Genomic DNA, 23,591 nt, shown 5'->3' with positions numbered 1-23,591 from the left:
GAAATAGAATTCACAACGATGTTCCAGGAGAATTTTACAATAGAAATCATCACTAAGAATTCCTTAAATTTGCCTACAGTCTCAGATAAATAAGCATTCGCGTATGCGGTCTATGAGTCACGACTTCAATATTATTATTCTCCTATTCTCTCAAAACATCGACCAATATGTGCTTCCCAAGAAGAAGTTATGTTCAAAGACATACTCTCTTCCTTAATCGACTCATGTAATGGACACTCAAATAAAATCCTATCATAAAATCCATTTACAAGTCACAAAATCCAAAATATCAACAAATGTAAAATGTGAACCTTCAAGTCACGACCATATTCCAGGCCTACATCTACTTCAAATAGAGCACATATTAATCACTCGTAAGCACAGTAATAATTATACTCATGACCCTTACATGTTCTTTTAGACCGTAACAACGTCAATATTCTTCTTCTTCTTCTTCTTCTTCTTCTTTTATGACCACATAGGATCACTTTAGTCAGTCCGTCGTTCAGGTCTCTTTGAAGGGATTGTTCGGGCTTTGCGGTCCTCCCAGTACTTCTTCAGACGCTCCGATCTTCGTGCCCTTTCCTCAGTTGAAAATGTGCGTGTTGTTGGTTTGTTTTGTGTAAGGGTAAAGTGGAGGTTTGTATTCTTGAGTTTTGTATTCAATTTTATCTTATTTGTGGTGTCTTCTGTTGTAAGGCCTATTTCCTTCAGATCCTCTCTTACTTCTCTGATCCATTTACATCCTGTTGTGGTATTTTTTGAGACGAGATTGTGTTGTACTAGTTGTTTCAGAAGTCTCGAGTCCTGCATCCTCATGATATGTCCAAAGAATCCCAGTCTCCTCTTACGCATAGTATCTGTAATGGGTTCTAGCTCTTTGTACACGACTTTGTTAGGTATTAACCGCCACTGTCCATCTTTCTGATATTTTTTGTTGATACAGGTTCTTCCAATCCTCCTTTCAATTTTCTGAAGTCTGTCAGTCTTTGATTGTTTATTCAGGTAAAAGAGTGTTTCTGCTGCATATGTAGCTTCCGGTTTTATAACTGTGTTGTAGTGTTTTATTTTTGTATTTATTGATAGACATTTCTTTTTGTAGATATCCCATGTTAATTTTTGTGCTTTAGCTAATCTATTTGTTCTTACTTGGATTGAGATTTTTTCATTTAAGTTATGTGTTATTACTTCTCCAAGATATTTAAACTGAGTTACTATTTTGATTTTATTACCATTTATGGTGACTTCTTTTAGCTGTGTTGGTTTTTGGGGCATAATTTCTGTTTTTTCAAATGATATTTTGAGGCCAATTTTATTTGCAATGTTTTGAAGTTCTGATATCTGGGTTTTTGCTTCTTTTATGTCCACTGCTAGTAATGCTAAATCGTCAGCAAAACCCAGGCAATTTGTTTTGATTTTTCGGCCAATCTTTATTTTGGGGGGACATTTTCTAAACCATTCCCTCATTACCATTTCTAGAGCACAGTTAAATAATAGTGGTGAGAGCCCATCTCCCTGCCGTAGTCCAGTTTTAATTTCAAATGTCTCTGATGTTTCCCCCCTAAACTTCACTTTTGACTTGGTATTGGTGAGAGTCAATTTTATCATGTTTATTAATTTGGGGTGTAGTCCAAGGTGCCTTAAAATTTAAAACAGAGATTCTCTATGGATGCAATCATAAGCTTTCTTGAAATCTACAAATGTTATCACCATATCTCTGTTTCTTCTCCTGTTATAGTCCATTATCAACTTAAGACTCATGATCTGATCAGGACAGCTCCTCCAGGGTCTGAAACCTCCTTGATATTCTCCTAGTTCTTTCTCAAGTTGTAAACTTATCCTATTAAGGATGATTATTGAAAATATTTTGTATGTTATGTCTAGGAGAGAGATTCCCCTGTAGTTATTAGGGTCGGTTTTGTCCCCTTTTTTGTGCAGAGGATGAATGAGGGCTGTTGTCCAGTGTTCTGGTAGTTCTTCTTTAATCCAGATAGATACAAGTTGTTGATGGAGGGCAACTTTTGCTGAGGTTCCTGCATATTTCCAGATTTCCGCAAAGGTCTGATCTTCTCCTGGCGCTTTGTAGTTTTTTAATTTATTCAGAGCTTGGTAGACTTCCTTTATTGTGGGGGGATTGATGTTTTCTGGTGATGTTTTTATCGGGGTGTTGGTGTCCAAATGAAGGAGTTCTGTAGGTTCCTCACAATTTAAAAGCTTGTTGAAATGTTTAGCCAGAATTTCTGCATTGTCTTTATTGTTATGGGCCAGCTTACCATCTTCATCCTTCATCAGTAGGGTCGGGGGTTCATATTTTTGGAGCTGCTTTCTGAAGGTTTTGTAGTAGTCCCTTGATTTAGTTTTACTGAACTGTTCTTCAATTAACTGCAGGGTGTCCTTATGATGTTGTCTTTTTATTCTTCTTAAGACTTGGGTAGTTTCTTTTCTCTGTTTATTATTATTATTATTATTATTATTATTATTATTATTATTATTATGCGCGCGCGGTCGCGTCATCGTAGGCTATAGCTTAATGAAATCATAATGACTCTATCCTATCCCGAATCTATGATAAACCACAAATATCAAGGGAAAATCCTAAATTTACAGAACACGTCGATATTCTGTCCCAAATAATTCCAAAATTATTTGAAAATTATTTAATAAATTAATAATTATTAACGCGTGGGTCAAATAATTTTATCACACTCCTATGTTAATTCTGGGACAGTGAGAACATGTCACGAAGCACGCACTCAAGTAAGACAAAATACAGGTCCCAAATACACTCTCTCACACATCAAATTCTACCAACACCAATGAAACAAGAATGAAATTTCTAACTACAAAGACTAGTAGAAATTATCGCCAATATCTAAACAAGGACTACGTCTATAATATTATTACAACAGATGAACAGAAAAAATAGTTTGAAATCTTATCTGTAATGGACATGGCTTCTGGACTTGGCTGATGATCATTTAAAATGGATCAGGTTTCATCTCGAGTAATACTCTCCCCTTGGCTGAATGATGCCTCACATTTTAGTTATTCATGGCTGCAGCAGATGAAGACTTGGAACAGTTATAGATTCCTTCGTAACGTTGAGGTTGCATCCTTCGAAATAATTCAGGACTGCTTGCGATCTTCCGTCTTCTGGTAAAAAGCTGAAACTAATAAATTTGTTTTAGTAATAATTCCAAACACACACATTCGATTCTTTATGATGGCACAGTTCTACGTACTTTAATGTTCCTCAGATTATTAATGAAATCTGAACTGCGATGTTTCAAACAAACATTACAATTTAAAATTTCCTCAGAAGCAGAAATATTGCCATCTTTCGTCAAATTGATGCCTATAATTTCCAACGTCGTGTAGGTCGTCTCCCAGTAGTACAGAAAATTTTATTTTACGAAGACAAGTTCTTGCAAGAAGCAATTAGCCAGGTAAAACAGCTAAAGTCAGCGAAGCGAAGAAAAGTAAGAAATAAAGAGAGCAAATTTCCCCAGATACATGGGTATTTATTTCTTCAAGACGTAGGTGTGTCTGTTAGTTGAATCCCATTGGTTGAAATCTTGCGATCGAGCTAACCTTCCAATCCAATTGATGAAATATCATGACTTATCAATTCTCAAAATATTGATCGCCCTTGGCCTGGTAAACCTGTAGTCACGTGTCACACAGCTGGGGTCTAGAACAAGACACAAAAAACCCAAGACTGCTGCCGGCTCGTTGGGAAAAAACCTGTTCTGCCGCTGGCGAGCGGAGACAGTGCAGAGTTGAAATCTCCTTCCTGAATGATAAATTAATGCATTGTTCCACCCCGATAATAAAATATTCTTCCCATACAGCCTAATTACCAATTTTCAAGGGTACAATATGATCCCAGATAAGAGTTAAGATTAATTATCTTCACTTAGTCACTTTGGATTTAGTGTACAATGTGCTAATTCGTTTCAAATTCTTGCGTAGAACATACGTCCACACATCGCGCAGCTGGGGGATGGGGGTAGATCTTAGCTGGGTTTGGCAAAGTTTGCGTTTCTGTCGCTTAATACCTTCATGTCTGCAGCGTTCTTCTTCAAAGTGTTGATCTGATTCACAGACACTTTGCCACCAAATAAATGGTCCTTGACAAGTGTTTCCTAGGTTTGTGGGTTTATTTCTGCCATCTTTAAGGTTTGTTGAACCATAGCCAAGTTCACCATAGAGGATCTGGCGCGGTAATCTGGTGTCATTCATACGGCACACGTCCTGCCCATCTGAGGCCCAACAACCAATGCTTCTACACTCTTAGCTTATGCTTTCTTGAGAACTTCAATATTAGAGATGTAGTTTTCCCATTTGATGTTCATGATGGTTTTGCTGGTTTTTGCTGGTGAAAGCGCTCCAGCTTTTTGATGTCACTGTGGTGTAAGGTCCACGTTTCACAGCCATAGAGAAGTGTAGAGACGACTACAGCCTGGTACACCATTAGTTTTGAGCGAATTGTAAGGTTTTTATTCCTGAAGACTCTGTGTAATAGTCGGCCAAAGGCCACATGGGCAGTACGAAGCCTGTTTTCCACATCCTGTTCTGAAGTACAGCTCTTTGACAAGATACTCCCAAGGTAAGTGCAGTGGTCTACTTGTTCTAGTTTGGTATTTGAGATGGTAATGTTAAATTCTGGGATGTTAGTCCTTGGTGCACCGAGCTCGATAGCTGCAGTCGCTTAAGTGCGGCCAGTATCCAGTATTCGGGAGATAGTAGGTTCGAACCCCACTGTCGGCAGCCCTGAAAATGGTTTTCCGTGGTTTCCCATTTTCACACCAGGCAAATGCTGGGGCTGTACCTTAATTAAGGCCACGGCCGTTTCCTTCCCACTCCTAGCCCTTCCCTGTCCCATCGTCGCCATAAGACCTATCTGTGTCGGTGCGACGTAAAGCAACTACCAAAAAAAAAAAAAAAAAAAAAAAAAAAACTCCTTTGTGCTGGCTGAGCAAGTACCTCTTTTTTTTCCCACCCGTTGATAGTGAGGCCAAAAAAGGTCATTATGCATCTTTGAAACTGTTGACTGACTGTTGCAGTTCCCCCGGTGTAAGAGCCGGTGATGTTGTATCATTAGCTTACTCCATTTCAGTTACTCTAGTAACACTGGTATGTCTTCACGAGTGAAGTCTGGCCAAGTTGAAGAGGCCACCATCAAAGCGGTATTTAATCTCTTCACCAGGGTTGTCTGTTGTTTCATAAAGCATGGCCACCAGATACAAGGCAAATAAGAGTTGGAGCAAGTACGCAAGCCTGCTTCAATCCACGTGTGATTGGGAATGGTTCGGAGAGATTGTTTTAATGGAGAATCTGTCCATTCATACCATCATGAAGTGCTTGCACCAGGCCTACAACATGCTCAGGTCAGCCAAAGTGTCTCAGGACTGCCGACATAGCAAGTCTTAGACCTTTTCCAGGTCATAAAACACAAAATAGAGGGGCTTCTGTTCTCTGTATTTGTTTTGCAGTTGCAAAATTTTCCCAATAAAATATAGTAAACCGTGTATATTAATTTCATTGTCCACTAAAAACTGTTGTGAATCACTGGATGGACATTATCTGTTATGTCTTTCATGCTACTTTGTTAAAGTGTACACTTGAGCAGATTAATACTAAACAGATCCGCATGACAGCACGGAATTTCATTTACGAGTACTACTAGTTTTATGTAGAATAAGCAGTGCTGTTGATAGGAGACTCCATCAAGAACAAACTGGTTTCAGAGAAGGTTGGTTTGCTGAGGATCAGACATTTTTGTATATACTTTACATTGATTTTGAAAAGGCCTTTGATTCTGTCAGTCGGAAAAATCGAAAAATTTGGAATCCCCCACCTTATACAGGCAATGTATGATGGATACACTTGTGTAGTAGAACATAAAGGGAAGCTGTCTGAAACTTTTGCTGTGAAATTTTGAGTAATACAAGGAAGTCTCGTGTCACCAATCTTGTTTAGAAAGAGGCAACAACGAATAGAGCGGTGCATCCAGTGGGGTTTGAATAACCGATTGGAAGAACTGGATTATGCGGATGATTTCTGTCATCTTGCGGAATGCTTTCGGGACATGGAAATCAAACTGAATGACTTACAGGAGTAAGCCTAAAGATGAATAACAAGAAAGACTGAGGAAATGCACATAAACCATCGTAACAATTCTAGCTTGATTCTGGATGGGATGGTATAGATATGGAAAGCGTAGAGGTATGTTGTTACTTCGGAAGCATGGTCAGCCATGATGGAGGTGCTTTTAGAGTTGTGAGTCATATAAATGAAGCCAGAAGAGCTTTTGCACAGTTATGACCAATATGGAGATCCCCTCATATCCGCATAAAAGTGAAGCTAAGAATATTCAGCTCAAATGTTAAATCTGTTTTACTGTATGGAAGTGAGACCTTGAAAGTGACCGAAGATATTACCACAAGGTTACAGACTTTTATAAATCTTTGTTTAAGGTACATTATGAGAATATTGTGGCCAAAGACCATCTTAGACAAAGACGTTTGGGAGTGCGCAAGTCTCGTCCAGCAACAGATAATGAGAATTCCACACCCTGAGAAGACCGCAGGAAAGAATCAAAAGGCAGGTATTGAGCTGAAATCTGCAAGGTAGTTGCAAGTAAGGCACACTGAGGATTACCTGGAAGAGAACCATAGCCAGGAAGATGGCTGGAGTCAACATGACATGGAGAGAGGGGAAAGCTTTGGTGGTAGATAGAACAAGCTGGAGAAATTTTGTAGAGGCCTTATGTTCCACTTAGGAACTAAAGGAAATACGTAAGACTAATTTTATCTACGTAATGTTTATGTTGTTCCGTGTTGGCTGTTATCTGTACATTTTAAATTTGGACCAAAGATTTTAGAAGTTTCTGATGATCCTAAACATACGAGCATAACAACAGTTTCAGTATGAATTTCTTTGGTGTAATGTCCAATGTTTTTAAACATTTCTTTTAATCCTGTATCTATTATTTTGTCATTGTGCATTGGCTGAAGAAGACGTTTATTGAGGGTGAAACATGTACCAAGAAATAAGTGCAATTAGTAAACGGTAATAGTAAAAATTGTAAGTTAAAGATTTTAAGAAACTGATTAATAATTAATAAGGTGGAACCAGAATTAATTCCATTCCAGGTTATTATATTATATGTGTGTCACTACAGAACAACGAATATGATATTAATCAACAGCAGTTCTGTATCGACCATGAATGTTGTCAGTTTGAGCAGGTGTTCTGTTAAACAACATAGATCACTGAAATCCTATCATGTCCAACCTTGTCCAACCCAGCTCCATACCCTATGCCACGTTATCAATGGTCCTTTCAAGGCCACATACATGAATCCGTCTGTAGAAGCTACCGTATTTCCTCGTGTATTAGAACCCCCTGGATTTTTGAGACAAAAGAAAATGGGAGAAAACTAAAGCTTCCGTATAAGATCCACCCAGTGTAATTCGTCAGAGAACAATTATTCTGCTTCGAAGTGGGTAAAGGCCGATAACATCACACAAATTAGTGAATGGTTTCATCCGTCTGTCTCGTGCGATGAAAACACGCATCATGGTCATGCTGTATGTCTTGTGTTTTTGTAGTTGAGAAACGTCTGCCTCCGTTGTGTACTGCAGCTCCGATGACATCGCACATGTAGGTGAAAAGTTTTGTATGTCCAACCTGCGCATTACAAGCACGTATCAGTCATGCGATATCTCTCTGTTTTGTAGTTAACAATGTCTGCCAGCATAACAAATATCTGCTGTTCTCAGGGGCCTGAATTCGATTCCCTGACTGCCAAAGATTTAAGAATGGCAGAAACGTTGGTATGCGATAAAATCGTGCATGCAGCTCACCTCCATTGGGGGTGTACCTTAAACAAAAAAAAACAAAAAAAAACGGCTGCACCACGTTGGGTTGAGGTCACGAGTTGTACTTTAGTTAACCCGATGAGTGCTACGCCCGCCTATAGACGGGCTGACGGGACCAGTCCAGCACTGCTACGCCCGTCTATAGACGGTGCACGAGAACTCTAAATAATATTGAACATAAGTGCAGGATTTTCCATTTGCATTTAGATTTATAAAGAACCAACATTTATAAACATTTTAAGCTAATAACCCCACTGATAAGTTAAACACTGAGGCTTCTACAAACTTTTTTTACATACGGATGAAAAAAACCTAGCACTGAAGTACCAAACAGTCAACTGCTAACTCAGCAATTAAAAGGTTGCTGCTGTTAATATAACAAAGTGATTGTTAAATGTCTCGTAACTCAGGCCATTGGGTATTATTTTGGAGAAGTAGGTTTAAACCATAATAAAAACAATCCAATCATAATGATTGTTTTACTCGTCAGTGTACCTAACAAAAAGTTATTAGTTTTATGTCCCACTAACTACATTTACAGTTTTCGGAGACTCGAGACAAATCATACTATTGGCAAACTTTCCTTTTATTTATTTATTTATTTATTTATTTATTTATTTATTTATTTATTTATTTATTTATTTATTATGGACCTTGTGGCACTATCAGGGCACTTATGAGATATCATACGTATCCTAAACAATGCGGTCTCACTATCTCAATTACAGTTGTTTAGGTAAATCCTGATGTGATAAATGTAGAGAACAAGTGTGAAATACACTTAAAAATGAAGGCCTGGTATTCAGTAGCCACAGTTATTCAAAAAATGCTTCCAGTCACTATTACATTTGGAAGTAAAATTCTTAACATTTTCTAGCAATCAGCTAATGGGTTGATATGCTTTCAGCATGGCTTTATTCGAAAGGGGTGATTTCTTCTACACATACACCAACTGGAAAAATAGAGAGGCCATCTCTAGAAACCATTTGCAAATAGAATCTCGCCGTTTGGATCCTGTAAGCGGGAACAAAACTAGTTTTAGAAGTTTCAGAAAGACCGGGATCTCGAAAGCTCTCAATGGCAGTGATGTTGACGTGATTTGGGACGATGACGACAATGCCAGTAGCAGGGAAGTTGTTGGCACTAGATACCGATAACACTGGTCGACGAGGTTTTCTTCACAAGAAATCTGATCAGTGAATCTATTGCATTTTGTCCTAAATTCAGATATGTAGTCAGAATTTTTCCATCAGGCACAGTCTTTTTGTGACAGTAACTTTTTAAAATTTGATTTTAGCATTTTCTTTTACCTGTCATAGGAACCTTTATCTCATATGTATTGATTTCATTCAAGCTGCATTTAAGGAAATTGTATATAATATCATGCTGAAGCACCAAAAGACAAGACTGGACAGTTCATTCCTGTTTTGATATGCACGGGCCTGTTAATCTGTCATTGTGATGTGTCAGTAATGAGCAGACTGTGAGCATGTTAGCACGAATATCACTAATTAATATTTCCTTCCTTTTTGTTTACAGTGCATTGTTTATGTTGTGTTTTAGTGTTTTGTTTTTCCATCATGCCAAGAAAGGGTGTAAATCATGCAGATATTTTCTGCTATATTTGTGGTGAGCTGACCTTCTGGGAGGCGACATTTCATGCGACTTGTGAGTGTTATGAACTTTACTTTGACTGTCGAGTGGATTATTTTGATAAGAGCTCAGCCCCAAATATATGCTGTGTTTCGTGTGTTAAGACTGTTGACTGTAATGTAGGCTACTGAATGTATGATTCGAAGCAGTGTATCGATTCATTCAAGTGTCCGAGTGAATTGATTCACAGGAACGGCGAGCTCACGGCACACGATTCAGCTTACTCCCAGCGGACAGTGCTGAGTGGCGCACTCACTGGACGTTGACGGGGAGCCGAGCTTCCGCTGCAGCGAGAAGTGAATCATGGCACATCGAAAGAATCGTGAACGAGCGCGGCTCAGTGAGACACATGATACACACGGCTCCTTATCGGCTCACTGGACACGCGGAGAGCCGAGCTTCCGCTGCGGCGAGACATACAGTGAGCCATGGCACACCGATAGAATCGTGAACTAGCACGGCTGAGTGAGACACAAGATACACACGGCTCCTTATCAGCTCACTGCAGCGAGACATACAGTGAGCCATGCTACACTGAAAGAATCGTATGCTATAATGGACTCTTGAGCTCAGCTCATTTGAAAATAATACCCATTTGCATTCACTGTCCTCTTCTTACAGGGAGGTTTAAATAATAGATGGATTTATTTGCAGTGTTAAGAAGGTAGTCACAACATAATTCTGAAGTAGCTAGTAAGTAGGTAGGCTATTAGGTTATACTATTTATTAGCTTAATGAATCTTAGTATTATAACTTAGTTGACATTTGACAATTAAACTCGACTCTAGCCTGCCCTATAACTATGAGTCATGCTCATGACCACTCAAAAGTACCTGTTTTATATTGGGAAGAATGGCTCAGTATTCTCTCAGTTCATATGTCACATCGTTGCACAAGACTTCAGTCATATGTGGACAGACGCAATAACAGTATGTTGAATCAGAAAACCAGCGGGCTACTGTACTTCTCGGGTAGCCTATACAAAATATGACTATTAAAAAAATCCTCAGCTGGTAGAAAAATACTTTTTTTAAAAATGACTGAGCGAGTTGTCGTGCGGTTAATATCGCGTGGCTATGCGCTTGCATTCGGGGGATGGTGGGTTCGAATCCCACCGTCGGCAGCCGTTAAGATGGTTTTTCCTTAGTTTCCCCATTTCACACCAGGAAATGCTGGGACTGTACCTTAATTCAGGCCATGGCTGCTACCTTTCTAATCCTAACCTATCCCACCCTGCGTCGCGGGAAACCTTCGATGAATTAGAGTAACTAGCATTTTTTCTAAGAAAGGAGTTCATAGTATGAAGACCAGATGGCAGCTGCAAGCACTGAATGCTGTTGCTGCTGTCTTACCAGCACATATTACACAGATGCAGTAGGAGCAGTGACCAATGAGCCGTGAATCGGATCACTGTATCGATTCAGTAACGTGAACGGAATCAAGTGAATCGATTCGGTAAAATGAATCGAATGTCCCATCACTAGTTGACTGGGTGGAAAAATGGTACACATCAGATGCCATTGCAATTCCCATGATTTGGAGAGAACTGAAGGATCATCTTTGTGTAACAAATATTAAAGGATGATATAGATGTTGATTCCCAATAACGGACCATTCATATTGGTATTATAAAATATTAAAGGAATCGCATCTAAATCAAAATATTCAGTTATGTATCTGAATTTGCCACCTGCAATGAGGCCAGTCTTACACAATGAAGAGTTCCCTGTACAAATAAAAAAGAAATTCAAATGGATATGGCACAAAACTCCTGCCTGATGGGGAAAAACTGAAACGCTATTTGAATTCAGCATGCAAAATACTTCTAGATTCTCTTATTTTTATTCTTGTGAAATAAAAAAGATTCATTTAATCGACCAGCGTAACTCAAATAAAAGCAGTGATTAGGTTTACTGTATGATAGGCTTCCTGTTCAACTTTGAGAGAAAAATATCTGGACACTCAGTTCTTTTCTGCTCTTTTGTATTAATATTGCATAATGCGATAAATAAAACTATGGTATGTCCAAACCTTACCCCTTTCCTGTGCGGGGTCGAGTATGAAGTGAGATGGATCTTCGTAGTGACTGGATTCCTTTACTGACGTCAGTCTTATCACAGGAGTGCAGGAGATGAAATAAATGATTTGATAGCTTAAATATGATTATATTTACAGTATATGCATGCCTAAAAGTCATGTGTTAACCATTTGTTCCCTTTTTTAGAAATTTAGAAATGCTGCCTTCCAACGAAGGTAGCCAGTAAGACTCAGAATAAAAGAATAAATGTGTTAAAGAATAGTGTAGAAAACATATGTGTGCAATTTGTAATTCTTTACACCCAGAAGTTACTGAATGAAATGGGAGGCTGTCATATATTGGACCCCACCTTACTTTTTGCGGCCATGTGAGCTACTGCAAGGTTTGGCTTGCGGCGGGCAATTCCCAGGCTAATAGAATGCCTGTATGTGGTCTGTGTACACCTCCTGTTGTAACATTGACATTATTTGTATTTGTGCAAGTTTTACAGGTTTCCGATACTCATAGTGTTCTCCGCTTGTTGAGTTTTGTCTGTCAATATGTCGAGTATATTTGTTTTGTATTTTAAATCTTGCAACTCTCTCATGTCTTCTTTAAGTTCTGTGATCCATCTAATATTATTCTTACTCTTACTATTCCATAATTTTTCTATTATTTTTCTACTGTTCTATTTTCTAGGGGCCATATTAAATGCCCTAAGAATGATAATAGTTTCTTTTTCATTGCGCTAGTCACAGGTTCTATTTCTTTATAAACTGTCTCATTGGAAGCTGGTCTCCAGACTCTGTTTACTTGATAACTTTTATTTAAACAGGTTCTCACTATTCTCCTTTCTAACTTGAGCAGTCTATCTATTGCAACTGTGTTTGTTGTTTTGAATAATATTTCACATGCATATGTAATTTGTGGCTGGGTGACTGTTTTGTAGACCGAGCTCGATAGCTGCAGTCGCTTAAGTGCGGCCAGTATCCAGTATTCGGGAGATAGTGGGTTCAAACCCCACTGTCGGCAGCCCTGAAGATGGTTTTCCGTGGTTTCCCATTTTTACACCAGTCAAATGCTGGGGCTGTACCTTAACTAAGGCCACGGATGCTTCCTTCCCATTCCTAGGCTTTTCCTGTCCCATCGTCGCCATAAGACATATCTGTATCGGTGCGACGGAAAACAAATAGGAAAAAACTTTTTTGTAGTGTTTCAATTTGGTTGCTATTGAGAGACACTTTTTATTACTGTATATGTATTCTTGGTAACATGCTGTGCTCTAACCAGTTTGTCTATTCTGTTTTGTCATGCTGGTTTCTCATTCAGGTTATATGTGATTATTTCACCTAAATATTTAAATTTTTCTACAATTTTTAATTCTTGGTCTCCCAGCTTAATTTTGTTTGCAAGTGGAAGTTGAGTTAGCATAATTTCTGTTTTTTCAAATGAAATTTTCAAACCAATATTTTGCGCTATTTCCTGTAAAGATTTTATTTGTTGTTTTGTTTCCTGAATATCATTGCCCAGAAGAGCTAGATCATCAGCAAATCCTAGACAGTTCAAATGTATGTTATCCTTCTGGGTTCCAATTTATATATTTTTCAAGTTGTTCTTGTACCATTCCCTCATAACGTACTCTAGTGCACAGTTAAAAAGGAGAAGTGACAATCCGTCACCCTGTCTTAATCCAGTTGTTACCGAGAATGGTTCGGAAAGTTCTCCTCTGAACTTAATTTTAGAAATTGTATTAGTTAGAGTAAGTTCAATCAATTTGATTAGTTTTGGGTAAAGTCCGAAATATCTTAAAATGTTTGATTATGATGGTCTGTGGATTGAGTCGTAAGCGTTATTGAAAAGGGCTTGTTTCGTTTTCTGTAATATGCCATGACTAGCTTCAGAGTTTTTTATTAACTAAAATTTTGGAAAAAACTAAGAGGTTACTTGTCTATAAAGAAAATCAGAGCTTTTTAGATTTTTAAAAAGTGTATTCATAATTTATAGGACAAATTCCAAGAAGCTTCAGCGATAGCACAATATGGATGTTTTTCTTCATTTAAATCAACAGAGACTATACCAAAGATGACATTGTAAAGAATGTTCACAAAAAAGTTTTAGATTTTGTATGTCGTGTTATTGTTTGTGTGTGTTATGTTTAGTTTTTAAGTCACTTTACATATGTAGCTGAAGATGGTCTCACTGGTACTACTTCTTATGAGATAGGATAAGATTTTGTGTAGAGTGTTATGTAGTGCTGATTAGGTGGATTCTTAATAAACATCCTTCTCTACTGAAATTGGGAAATAAACATGGATCATGAAAATTATAAACTATGTGATGATGTGCAGTACTGTACAATACCAGCATGTTTCTTCTGCTTCCAGATCAACCTAATGGGAAGTTACATTATTGATTGATTTTTCTGACATTCCTTTAATCTATTACGATCACATTTTGTGCATTGAACAGTTCCTTTACACTTTCTTGTTCAGTCAATAATGCTGCTTGCCTCAGACGAGCAGCTGTAGTCACTTCGTTTAAAGAGCAAAGCAATCTTGAGCACTGTTGATTAAACATGGCACAGAACACAGACGTGCTATCTGTACTGAATGATTCTTAAAAGGTCTGTCTGCCAAGCAAGTGGCTGCACGATTTGTGACACGTAGCTATCAGCTTGCATTCGGGAGATAGTGGGTTCGAACCCCACTGTCGGTAGCCCTGAAGATGGTTTTCCATATTTCCCCATTTTCGCACATGGCACATGCTGGGGCTGTACCTTAATTAAAGCCACGGTCGCTTTCTTCCCACTCCTATCCCATTGCCGCCATAAGTCCTGTCTGTGTCAGTGCGACATAAAGCAAAAAAAAAAAGTCTTTTCATTTGATGTGAGTGTTGCCCTTTTCAATAAATAGGATAAAATTGTTAGTAGTACGCGCTGATACTATACAGTACCGCAAGTCCTTCTTGGGTTAACAAGGTATTGATGTAGAGGTATTTGTTGTACCAACTTCTCAGCTACCTATGAAGAGGGAAAATAGGTGTGTGGAAGGATCTGGTATACAGCTTGCATTTTATTGCAGAAGTTTTGAGATAAAAGAAGAATTTTACTTTCCGTAGTGCCCGCACTGTTACTTTATTTTTTGTTATTTTTACTAAATGCTGAACTGGGCACTTGGGCTAGTAAAACGTGTTACCTCTGTTAAAATATTACTCATCAGGAAGTTGATTATTTCTCTCTCTCTTTGTTATTCCAGATTATGTTTATTTTGAGACATCTTCCACATCGCCATACCAGATCAGGAGGATAGAAGAATTGAACAAGGTAAGTGTAACTTAACTAGTTCTTTAGTAGATTATCCCTTGTGAAACAATTTTACTAGGCAGATCTTCTGAAGAAGTAGAGCCTTTCTTCATAATATATCATATGTGGCTTTTGAAGTTAAGAGCTTTGTTGATGTTACAGCTGTTTTAATGTCAGTGTGTGTGTGTGTGTTGCTTTATTGTTGTTATTATTATTATTATTATTATTATTATTATTATTATTATTATTATTATTATTATTAACTTTATTGGCCACATTCGACCACTTGAGTCTTCCATGTCCACTTCTTCCTGGAAGGTTGTAGGGTTTGATTCTTCTTATCTGCCCAATACGTCTTTTTTTTTTTTTTATTCATAGTGTTCTTAATTCATCTGAAATCTCTACAGGCCTTCTGTGCATTATTTCAGTTGAAACGTTGTGATACTTAAGAAGGGTGGTAATTTTATTCTTGTTTTCTGCATCTTTAATTTTGAGTCTGTTTTTGAGATCCTCTTGAATTTCTTTGATCCAATGCCCTCGTGTCTTCTTTCCCAGATTTCTCATCACTAGTATTTGTAAAATTCTGCTTTCTGATAATTGTTAGATGTGAAAGAAATAAGAGATTCTTTCCTAAATCATCATGCTGGTAACTGGGTCAATCTCTCGATAGTTTCATTGGGGAGGGTTCTCCAGACTCCTTCAACCTAGTACGTTTTATTTATGCAAGTTCTGTTAATTCTTATTTCAGTTTTGAGGAGCTGATCAGTTCTTCTTTAATTTTTAATTTGGAACAAGGTTTCACAAGAGTAAGTGGCTTCGGGCAAAGTTACAGTTTTGTAGTGTTGGATCTTAGTGTCTGTTGACAAACATTTTTGTTAAAAGTTGACCACGTTAGAAATTGTGTTTTTTTCATTTTCCTGGTTCTGTTTTTCCATGTTGCTTTCTCGCTTAAGTTGTGCATAATTATTTCTCCAATGTATTTTAATTGTAGGACTTAATTTTTTGATTTATGGTTCATGGTGTGGGTTACTGTTGTCACGTCCTAGTTCGTGAACCATGGACAGTGGCTGAGTGGCCTAGTAAGTGGTTCTGAGAGTCGGGATACCAGTTGCTATGGAATGGGAGTGGGCATCTCGGACATATTCTGAGTCATGGCCCTCTTTGTGCTCAGGCGGCTAGGACTACACAATCCACCGGTGGTCCATAACCCATTACAGGAGAGATCCTCACTTGGACTATATGTAAGTAGAGTAGCATCCTGCTTCATGAATTTACCGAGCTCAGAACATTTTAAGCAAGCCTCGGAGAGCTATCAATATTAATGGGGCTTATGGAAGAAAGAAAGTAGAACTGGCTGAGTCAGCAAAGAGGATGCATCTGGATTTGCTAGGAGTAAGTGATATTCGGGTAAGGGGAGATAACAAGGAAGAGATAGGAGATTATAAAGTGTACTTGACGGGTGTTAGAAAGGGAAGGGCAGAGTATGGTTGAGGGCTGTTTATCAAGAATACCATTGCACGCATCATAGTTCCTGTTAGGCACATAAATGAGCAAATGATATGGGTAGATTTGGCAGTTGGAGTAATTAGGACGAGAATTGTCTCCGTGTATTCACCATATGAAGTCGACAAGTTTTATGAAGCATTGAGTGACATCGTGGTCAGGGTCAACAGCAAGGATAGAATAGTGCTACCGGGCGAGTTGGCCATGCAGTTAGGGGTGCGCGGCTGTGAGGTTGCATCCAGGAGATAGTGGGTGTGAATCCCACTGTCGGCAGCCCTGAAGATGGTTTTCTGTGGTTTCCCATTTTCACACCAGGCAAATGCTGGGGCTGTACCTTAATATAAGGCCATGGTCACTTCCTTCCAACTCCTAGGCCTTTTCTATCCCATCGTCACCATAAGACCTATCTGTGTCTGTGCGACGTAAAGCCACTAGCAGAAAAAAAAGAGTAGTGCTAATGGGCGATTTCAATGCAAGAGTTGGAAATAGAACTGAAGGATACGAAAGGTTGATTGGTAAATTTGGGGAAGATGTGGAAGCTAATGGGAATGGGAAGCATTTGCTGGACTTCTGTGCTAGTGTGGGTTTAGCAGTTACGAATACATTCTTCAAGCATAAGGCTATTCACCGCTACACATGGGAGGCTAGGGGTACCAGGTTCATTATAGACTATATCATAACCGACTTCAAATTCAGGAAATCTTTTACAAATGTACGAGTTTTCCGGTTTTTTTTTTTGATGATGCAGACCACTATCTGATCTGTAGTGAACTAAGTATCTTTAGGCCTAGGTTAGAGAAAGTGAAATCTGTCTGCAAACGAATAAGGGTAGAAAATCTCCAGGGCGAGGAAATTAGACAGAAGTACATGGATATGATTAGTGAGAAGTTTCAGACAGGAAGCAGGTTCATGATATAGAAAGAGAATGGGTGGCATACAGGGGTGCTGTAGTAGAAACAGCAAGGGAATGAGTAGGAACAACTGTGTGTAAAGATGGGAATAGTATAAAGCATGGAGTGTTGGTAAGGTACCTTCAGATTGTACAAAAGCAGTAATTGCACCTATCTATAAGCAGGGGAACAGGAAGGATTGCAACAACTATTGAGGTATTTCATTGATTAGTATACCAGGCAACATATTCACTGGTATTCTTGGAAGGGAGGGTGCGATCAGTAGTTGAGAGGAAGTTGGATGAAAACCAGTGTGGTTTCAGGCCACAGAGGGGCTGTCAGGATCAGATTTTCAGTATGCGCCAGGTAATTGAAAAACGCTACGAGAGGAATAGTCAGGTGTTTGTTTTGTAGATCTAGAGAAAGCATATGACAGGGTACCGAGGGAAAAGATGTTCGCCATAATGGGGGACTATTGAATTAAAGGTAGATTATTAAAATCAATCAATGGCATTTATGTTGACAATTGGGCTTCAGTGAGAATTGATTGTAGAATGAGTTCTTGGTTCAGGGTACTTACAGGAGGGAGTTAGACAAGGCTGTAATCTGTCACCTTTGCTGTTCGTATTTTACATGGATCATCTGCTGAAAGGTATAAAATGACAGGGAGGGATTCATTTAGGTGGAAATGTAGTAAGCAGTCTGGCCTATGGTGACGACTTGGTCTTAATGGCAGATTGTGCCGAAAGCCTGCAGTCTAATATCCTGGAACTTGAAAATAGGTGCAATGAGTATGGTATGAAAATTAGCCTTTCGAAGAAAATTGATGTCAGTAGGTAGGAAATTCAACAGAATCGAATGTCAGATTGGTGATAAAAAGTTAGAACAGGCCGATAATTTCAAGTATTTAGGTTGTGTGTTTTCCCAGGATGGTAATATAGTAAGAGAGATTGAATCAAGGTGTAGTAAAGCTAATGCAGTGAGTTAGCAGTTGCAATGAATATTCTGTAAGAAGGAAGTCAGCTCCCGTATGAAACTATCTTTACACTGGTCTGTTTTCAGACCAACGTTGCTTTATGGGAGTGAAAGGTGGGGGGGACTCAGGATATCTTATTCATAGGTTAGAGGTAAGAGACTTTAAAATAGCGAGAATGATCTCTGGTACAAGCAGGCGAGAACCGTGGCAGATGGGTACTCAGAATGAGGAGATAAAGGCTAAGTAATTTTCTTAATGTAATCATCCTTGTTTAGCAATACGGTTATGAAACTTTTATCCGCTTCTGTGACAATTATATTATTATTCTTAATTTTACTTTTTATGTCATGTATCTGTTTTGTAAGACCCGGATCTGACTTGGACTTTAGTTCATTAGCTAAGGATGGAAGTTTCTTTTTTATTTCATACTAGCTGATGTACCCGTGCTTCGCTACGGGATTCTCAGAAAGACTGACTTGGTGGTTTTCCTAACTTAATCCAACATAGGTCATTACAAAAACGTCAGTAGGAATGTAGCGATTGAAAGCAATGTTTCATATAAAATACTCGATCAAATGAAACACCGCAAACTTTATCACTTTCAACGAACAGTATTACGGTGCCGATCTAAGAGTCCGAAGTTCCAGAGCTGGAATAACCAGGTCGCAGACTGCCGTGAACACTCCTCTGTCATTATTCCGTTAAACATGCACACTACTCATTCCAATCAGTGCCTCCAAGTAGGGATTGAATAGCTCGAATACTATGATGAACCAATGTGTTACGAACCAGATATATCAGAAAATGTATGAACCAGAGGAATGGCATGCTACTTCCCGCCAATATACAGGCAGGCTGTTTCAGTCGGTACGACCAGGCGAGTTGGCCGTGTGGTTAGGGGCGCGCAGCTGTGAGATTGATATATATAGATTTATCTATACGACCACTAATGACATAAATAACTTATTTGAGAATTACATTTCAGGCCTTCCCCTAAACTACCATTTCACTCAGCGTGAATAAAATAATTTATAGCCTAGATTGTAGTGGATCATCACCCGACATTACATGACGATCTTCATTAAATTCTCTTCAGCCGTTTCCTCTTGATGCGTGTACATACATACATATAGACGGACAGACAGAAATTACGGGAAAGTAAAAAAATGCATTTCCTTGTTACTGTAGACATGACAGATACAGAAATACCATTCATTTCAAATTCTGAGCAATGTACAGGCAAAACACTTATTTCATGTATAGATTACATTTCAGGCCTTCCCCTCAACTACCATTTCACTCAATGTGAATTACATTATTGATAGCCTAGATTATAGTGACCTATTCCCAGACTTTGCATACCAATTTTCGAGAAGATACGACCACTAATACAATAAATGTTTGACAATTAAATTTTAGGCCTTCCCCTAAACTACCATTTTTCTCAGCGTGTATAGCCTATATTGTAGCGACTTATTTCCAATGTTTGTCTACTGATTTTCATTAAGGCACGACCACTAATAACATAAATATTTGAGAATTAAATTTCAGGCCTTCCCCTGAACTATCATTTCACTCAGCGTGATCAAAATAATTTATAGCCTAGATTGTAGCAGTTAATCACCCGACTTTACATTCCGATTTTCATTAAATTCTCTTCAGCCGTTTTCTCGTGATGCGTGTACAGACAGACAGACAGACAGACAGACAGACAGACAGAAATTACGGAAAAGTAAAAAATGCATTTTCTTGCTACTGTGAACATGACCGATACAGAAATACCATTATTTTCAAATTATAAGCAATGTACAGACAAAACTCTTATTTTATATACAGGGTGAAGCGAAATTCGCGCACTCAGGCGTCGCAGCGCGACTGCTCACATGCCAGCAATAAAAAAATGTCTCTCACAAAAGTTCGTCCTTCGAGTATATCCGGCAGAAAAAGGGCGTTGAAGAGTGGCAATCTGGCAACACTGTAACCACATGTATGGTAACTACCTCTGTCAGCACGTATTCTTTGTGCTGTACAGTTGGTGCACTGGTTACAGTTTTGGGTTAGCATTCAGGAGGTCGAGGGGTCGATCCTGGGTTGAAGCGTATTTTTTATTATTTCATAAATGTAGTCCAGGTGGTATGGTATCTGGCAACTAAATCGTCAACAGCCATTGCAGCGGGTCCTCTAGAAACCCTTTGCACTTACATACTACGATCCTACAAATGGACGAACAATCGTTTCCCTTGGTCAGCTTTGAAAGATGTCCTTTCCACGTCGTGGGCGTGAATTTATTCGCACAAATTCATATACTAAATGCGAAACCTGTTTTCTTTCTACCGTCCTCCAACGATCTCATAGATTAGTAGCAACTGTTATTCTTGCCTCGTTCAAGTCCATTGTATTTCGTAAGGGCTTACGTTACCAGTAGGCCTAGCAAGGTATTTGTTGTGTTCAGCGTTACAAAATGTTGTAAATGTAGGATACATGAGACCTAAGGTACGGTGTCTTACTGTATTACAGTATGTAATGTCCGATGGAAATTAGTAAACAAAAAATTGCGCCTTAACCCAGGATCGAACCCTCTACCGCCTGCATGCCAACCCAAAACCCTATCCAATGCACCAACTGCTCAGCACGGATATATGATGCTGACAGAGGTACTTACCGTACATGTGGTTACAGTGTTGCCAGATTGCCACTATTCAACGTCCTTTCTCTGCCTGATACACTCGCAGGACGAACTTTTGTGAAAGACATTTTTTATTGCTGGCATGTAGGGAGTCGCACTGCGACGCCCGAGTGTGCGAATTTCGCTTCACTCTGTATATAGATTACATTTCAGGCCTTCCCTTAAACTACCATTTCACTCAGTATGAATAACATTATTGATAGCCTACATTATAGCGACCTATTCCCCGACTTTGCATACTAATTTTCGTGAAGATTAGACCACTAATACAATAAATATTTGACAATTTAATTTTAGGCCTTCCCCTAAACTACCATTATACTCAGCGTGTATAGCCTATACTGTGGCGACTTATTTCCCATCTTTGTCTACCGATTTTCATTAAGACACGACCACTAATAATAAAATATTTGAGAATTAAATTTCAGGCCTTCCCTAAAATACTATTTCGCTCAGCGCGATTAAAATAATTTATAGCCTAGATAGTAGCGGTTCAACACCCGACTGTACATTCCGATTTTCATTAAATTCTCTTCAGCCGTTTTCTCGTGATGCGTGTACAGACAGACAGACAGACAGAAATTACTGAAAAGTAAAAAATGCATTTTCTTGTTACTGTGAACATGAACGATACAGAAACGCCATTCTTTTCAAATTCTGAGCAATGTACAAACTCTTATTTTATATAGATAGATATAGATTACATTTCAGGCCTTCCCCTAAACTACCATTTCACTCAATGTGAATAACATTATTGATAGCCTAGATTATAGCGACCTATTCCCCGACTTCGCACACCAATTTTTGTGAAGATACGACCACTAATACAATAAATATTTGACAATTAAATTTTAGGCCTACCCCTAAACTACCATGTTTCTCATCGTGTATAGCCTATATTGTAGCGACTTATTTCACATGTTTGTCTACCGATTTTCATTAAGACACGACCACTAATAATATAAATATTTGAGAATTAAATTTCAGGCTTCCCCTAAACTACCATTTCATTCAGCGTGATTAAAATAATTTATAGCCTAGATTGTAGCGGTTCATCACCCGACTTTACATTCCGATTTTCATTAAATTCTCTTCAACCGTTTTCTCGTGATGCGTGTACATACAGACAGACAGACAGACAGACAGACAGAAATTACGGAAATGTAAAAAATGCATTTTCTTGTTATTGTGAACATGACCGATACAAAAATAGCATTCTTTTCAAATTCTGAGCAATGTACAGACAAAACTCTTATTTTATATATATAGATATAGATTACATTTCAGGCCTTCCCCTAAACTACCATTTCACTCAATGTGAATAACATTATTGATAGCCTAGATTATAGCGACCTATTCCCCGACTTCGCACACCAATTTTTGTGAAGATACGACCACTAATACAATAAATATTTGACAATTAAATTTTAGGCCTACCCCTAAACTACCATGTTTCTCAGCGTGTATAGCCTATATTGTAGCGACTTATTTCACATGTTTGTCTACCGATTTTCATTAAGACACGACCACTAATAACATAAATATTTGAGAATTAAATTTCAGGCTTCCCCTAAACTACCATTTCACTCAGCGTGATTAAAATAATTTATAGCCTAGATTGTAGCGGTTCATCACCCGACTTTACATTCCGATTTTCATTAAATTCTCTTCAACCGTTTTCTCGTGATGCGTGTACATACAGACAGACAGACAGACAGACAGAAATTACGGAAATGTAAAAAATGCATTTTCTTGTTATTGTGAACATGACCGATACAAAAAATAGCATTCTTTTCAAATTCTGAGCAATGTACAGACAAAACTCTTATTTTATATATATAGATTTGATGCCATTGAGATTATCAATAGGAAGTTTTGAGATATTGGACTCAATTTCGGCAATTGTAGTGATTAAATCGTCCATATTATTAGAATTAAGCCAGTTGAATTTCAAAACCCTTATTTAGGAGAGGCATTTCACTGCCTGAGAAGCTGGTGTTAAACAAGTTAACTGTTGTAGAAATATTATTTAAATGAGTCAAATGTGACTAGTTGTTCTAGAAAAGTTAACCAGTTTAGTGTCCTTCAGAAGCTCCAATTTCTTATTCAGGGTTTCTTGTTTCTTATTTACTACAGCTGATACTTTATCATTAACAAATTTGGAAAAAGAGTCCCATTCTAAAGGGGGCATATTTAAAGAAGTTTCTAAGTGTGTTTTGTAAAGTTGTAAAATTCAGGAGTGATTTCTTTTTATAGTGTAACTTGACCTCATTTCTCAACCAAATGTCATTAATTCTCTTCTATCCCTTCTGATCTTCCCATCCCCAACAAGGCCCCTGCTCAGCATAGCAGGTGAGGCCACCTGGGCGAGGTACTGGTCCTCCACCACAGTTGTATCCCTCCGACCCAAAGTCTCGCACTCCAGGACACTACCTGGAAGATAGGGTTTGTCAATATTGGGGGACTGTTAGGCAAATTCGGTAATAAAATGGTTAAAGTAGTGGAAAGCTTTGATATTGTGGCAGTCTTGTTGATGTGGCTTGAAATAGGAAAGGGGAAAACATGTGGGGGGGGGGGGGGAGGCTTGTGCTTAAGCATAAATCCAGAAGAAAGGAGCGGAATAAGGGGAGAACGCTGGGGGGGGGGGGGGGGGATAGTAGTGCTAATAAGAGAAGAGAT

At 38.5% G+C, this 23,591-nt stretch overlaps 1 protein-coding gene across 8 annotated transcripts in view; it reads left to right on the top strand.

The window, feature by feature from the left end:
* The window catches only part of LOC136863928 (metastasis-associated protein MTA3), a 901,938-nt gene that overhangs the window by 59,893 nt on the left and 818,454 nt on the right, over positions 1–23,591 (top strand). For 7 of the 8 annotated variants that reach the window (XM_067140366.2, XM_067140364.2, XM_067140363.2 and 4 more), the window contains one exon: positions 14,811–14,878. In XM_067140366.2, the coding sequence (XP_066996467.2) occupies positions 14,811–14,878 (68 nt within the window). Of the gene's footprint in view, positions 1–3,405; positions 4,610–14,810; positions 14,879–23,591 lie in introns of those variants that run through there. The other variant, XM_067140365.2, reaches the window with a different exon arrangement.

The sequence above is a fragment of the Anabrus simplex genome, chromosome 2 (assembly GCF_040414725.1).
Source record: "Anabrus simplex isolate iqAnaSimp1 chromosome 2, ASM4041472v1, whole genome shotgun sequence".
NCBI lineage: Eukaryota > Metazoa > Arthropoda > Insecta > Orthoptera > Tettigoniidae > Anabrus > Anabrus simplex.
The sequence above is the reverse complement of the archived record's forward strand: the minus strand, read 5'-3'. Positions and strand labels throughout refer to the sequence as shown.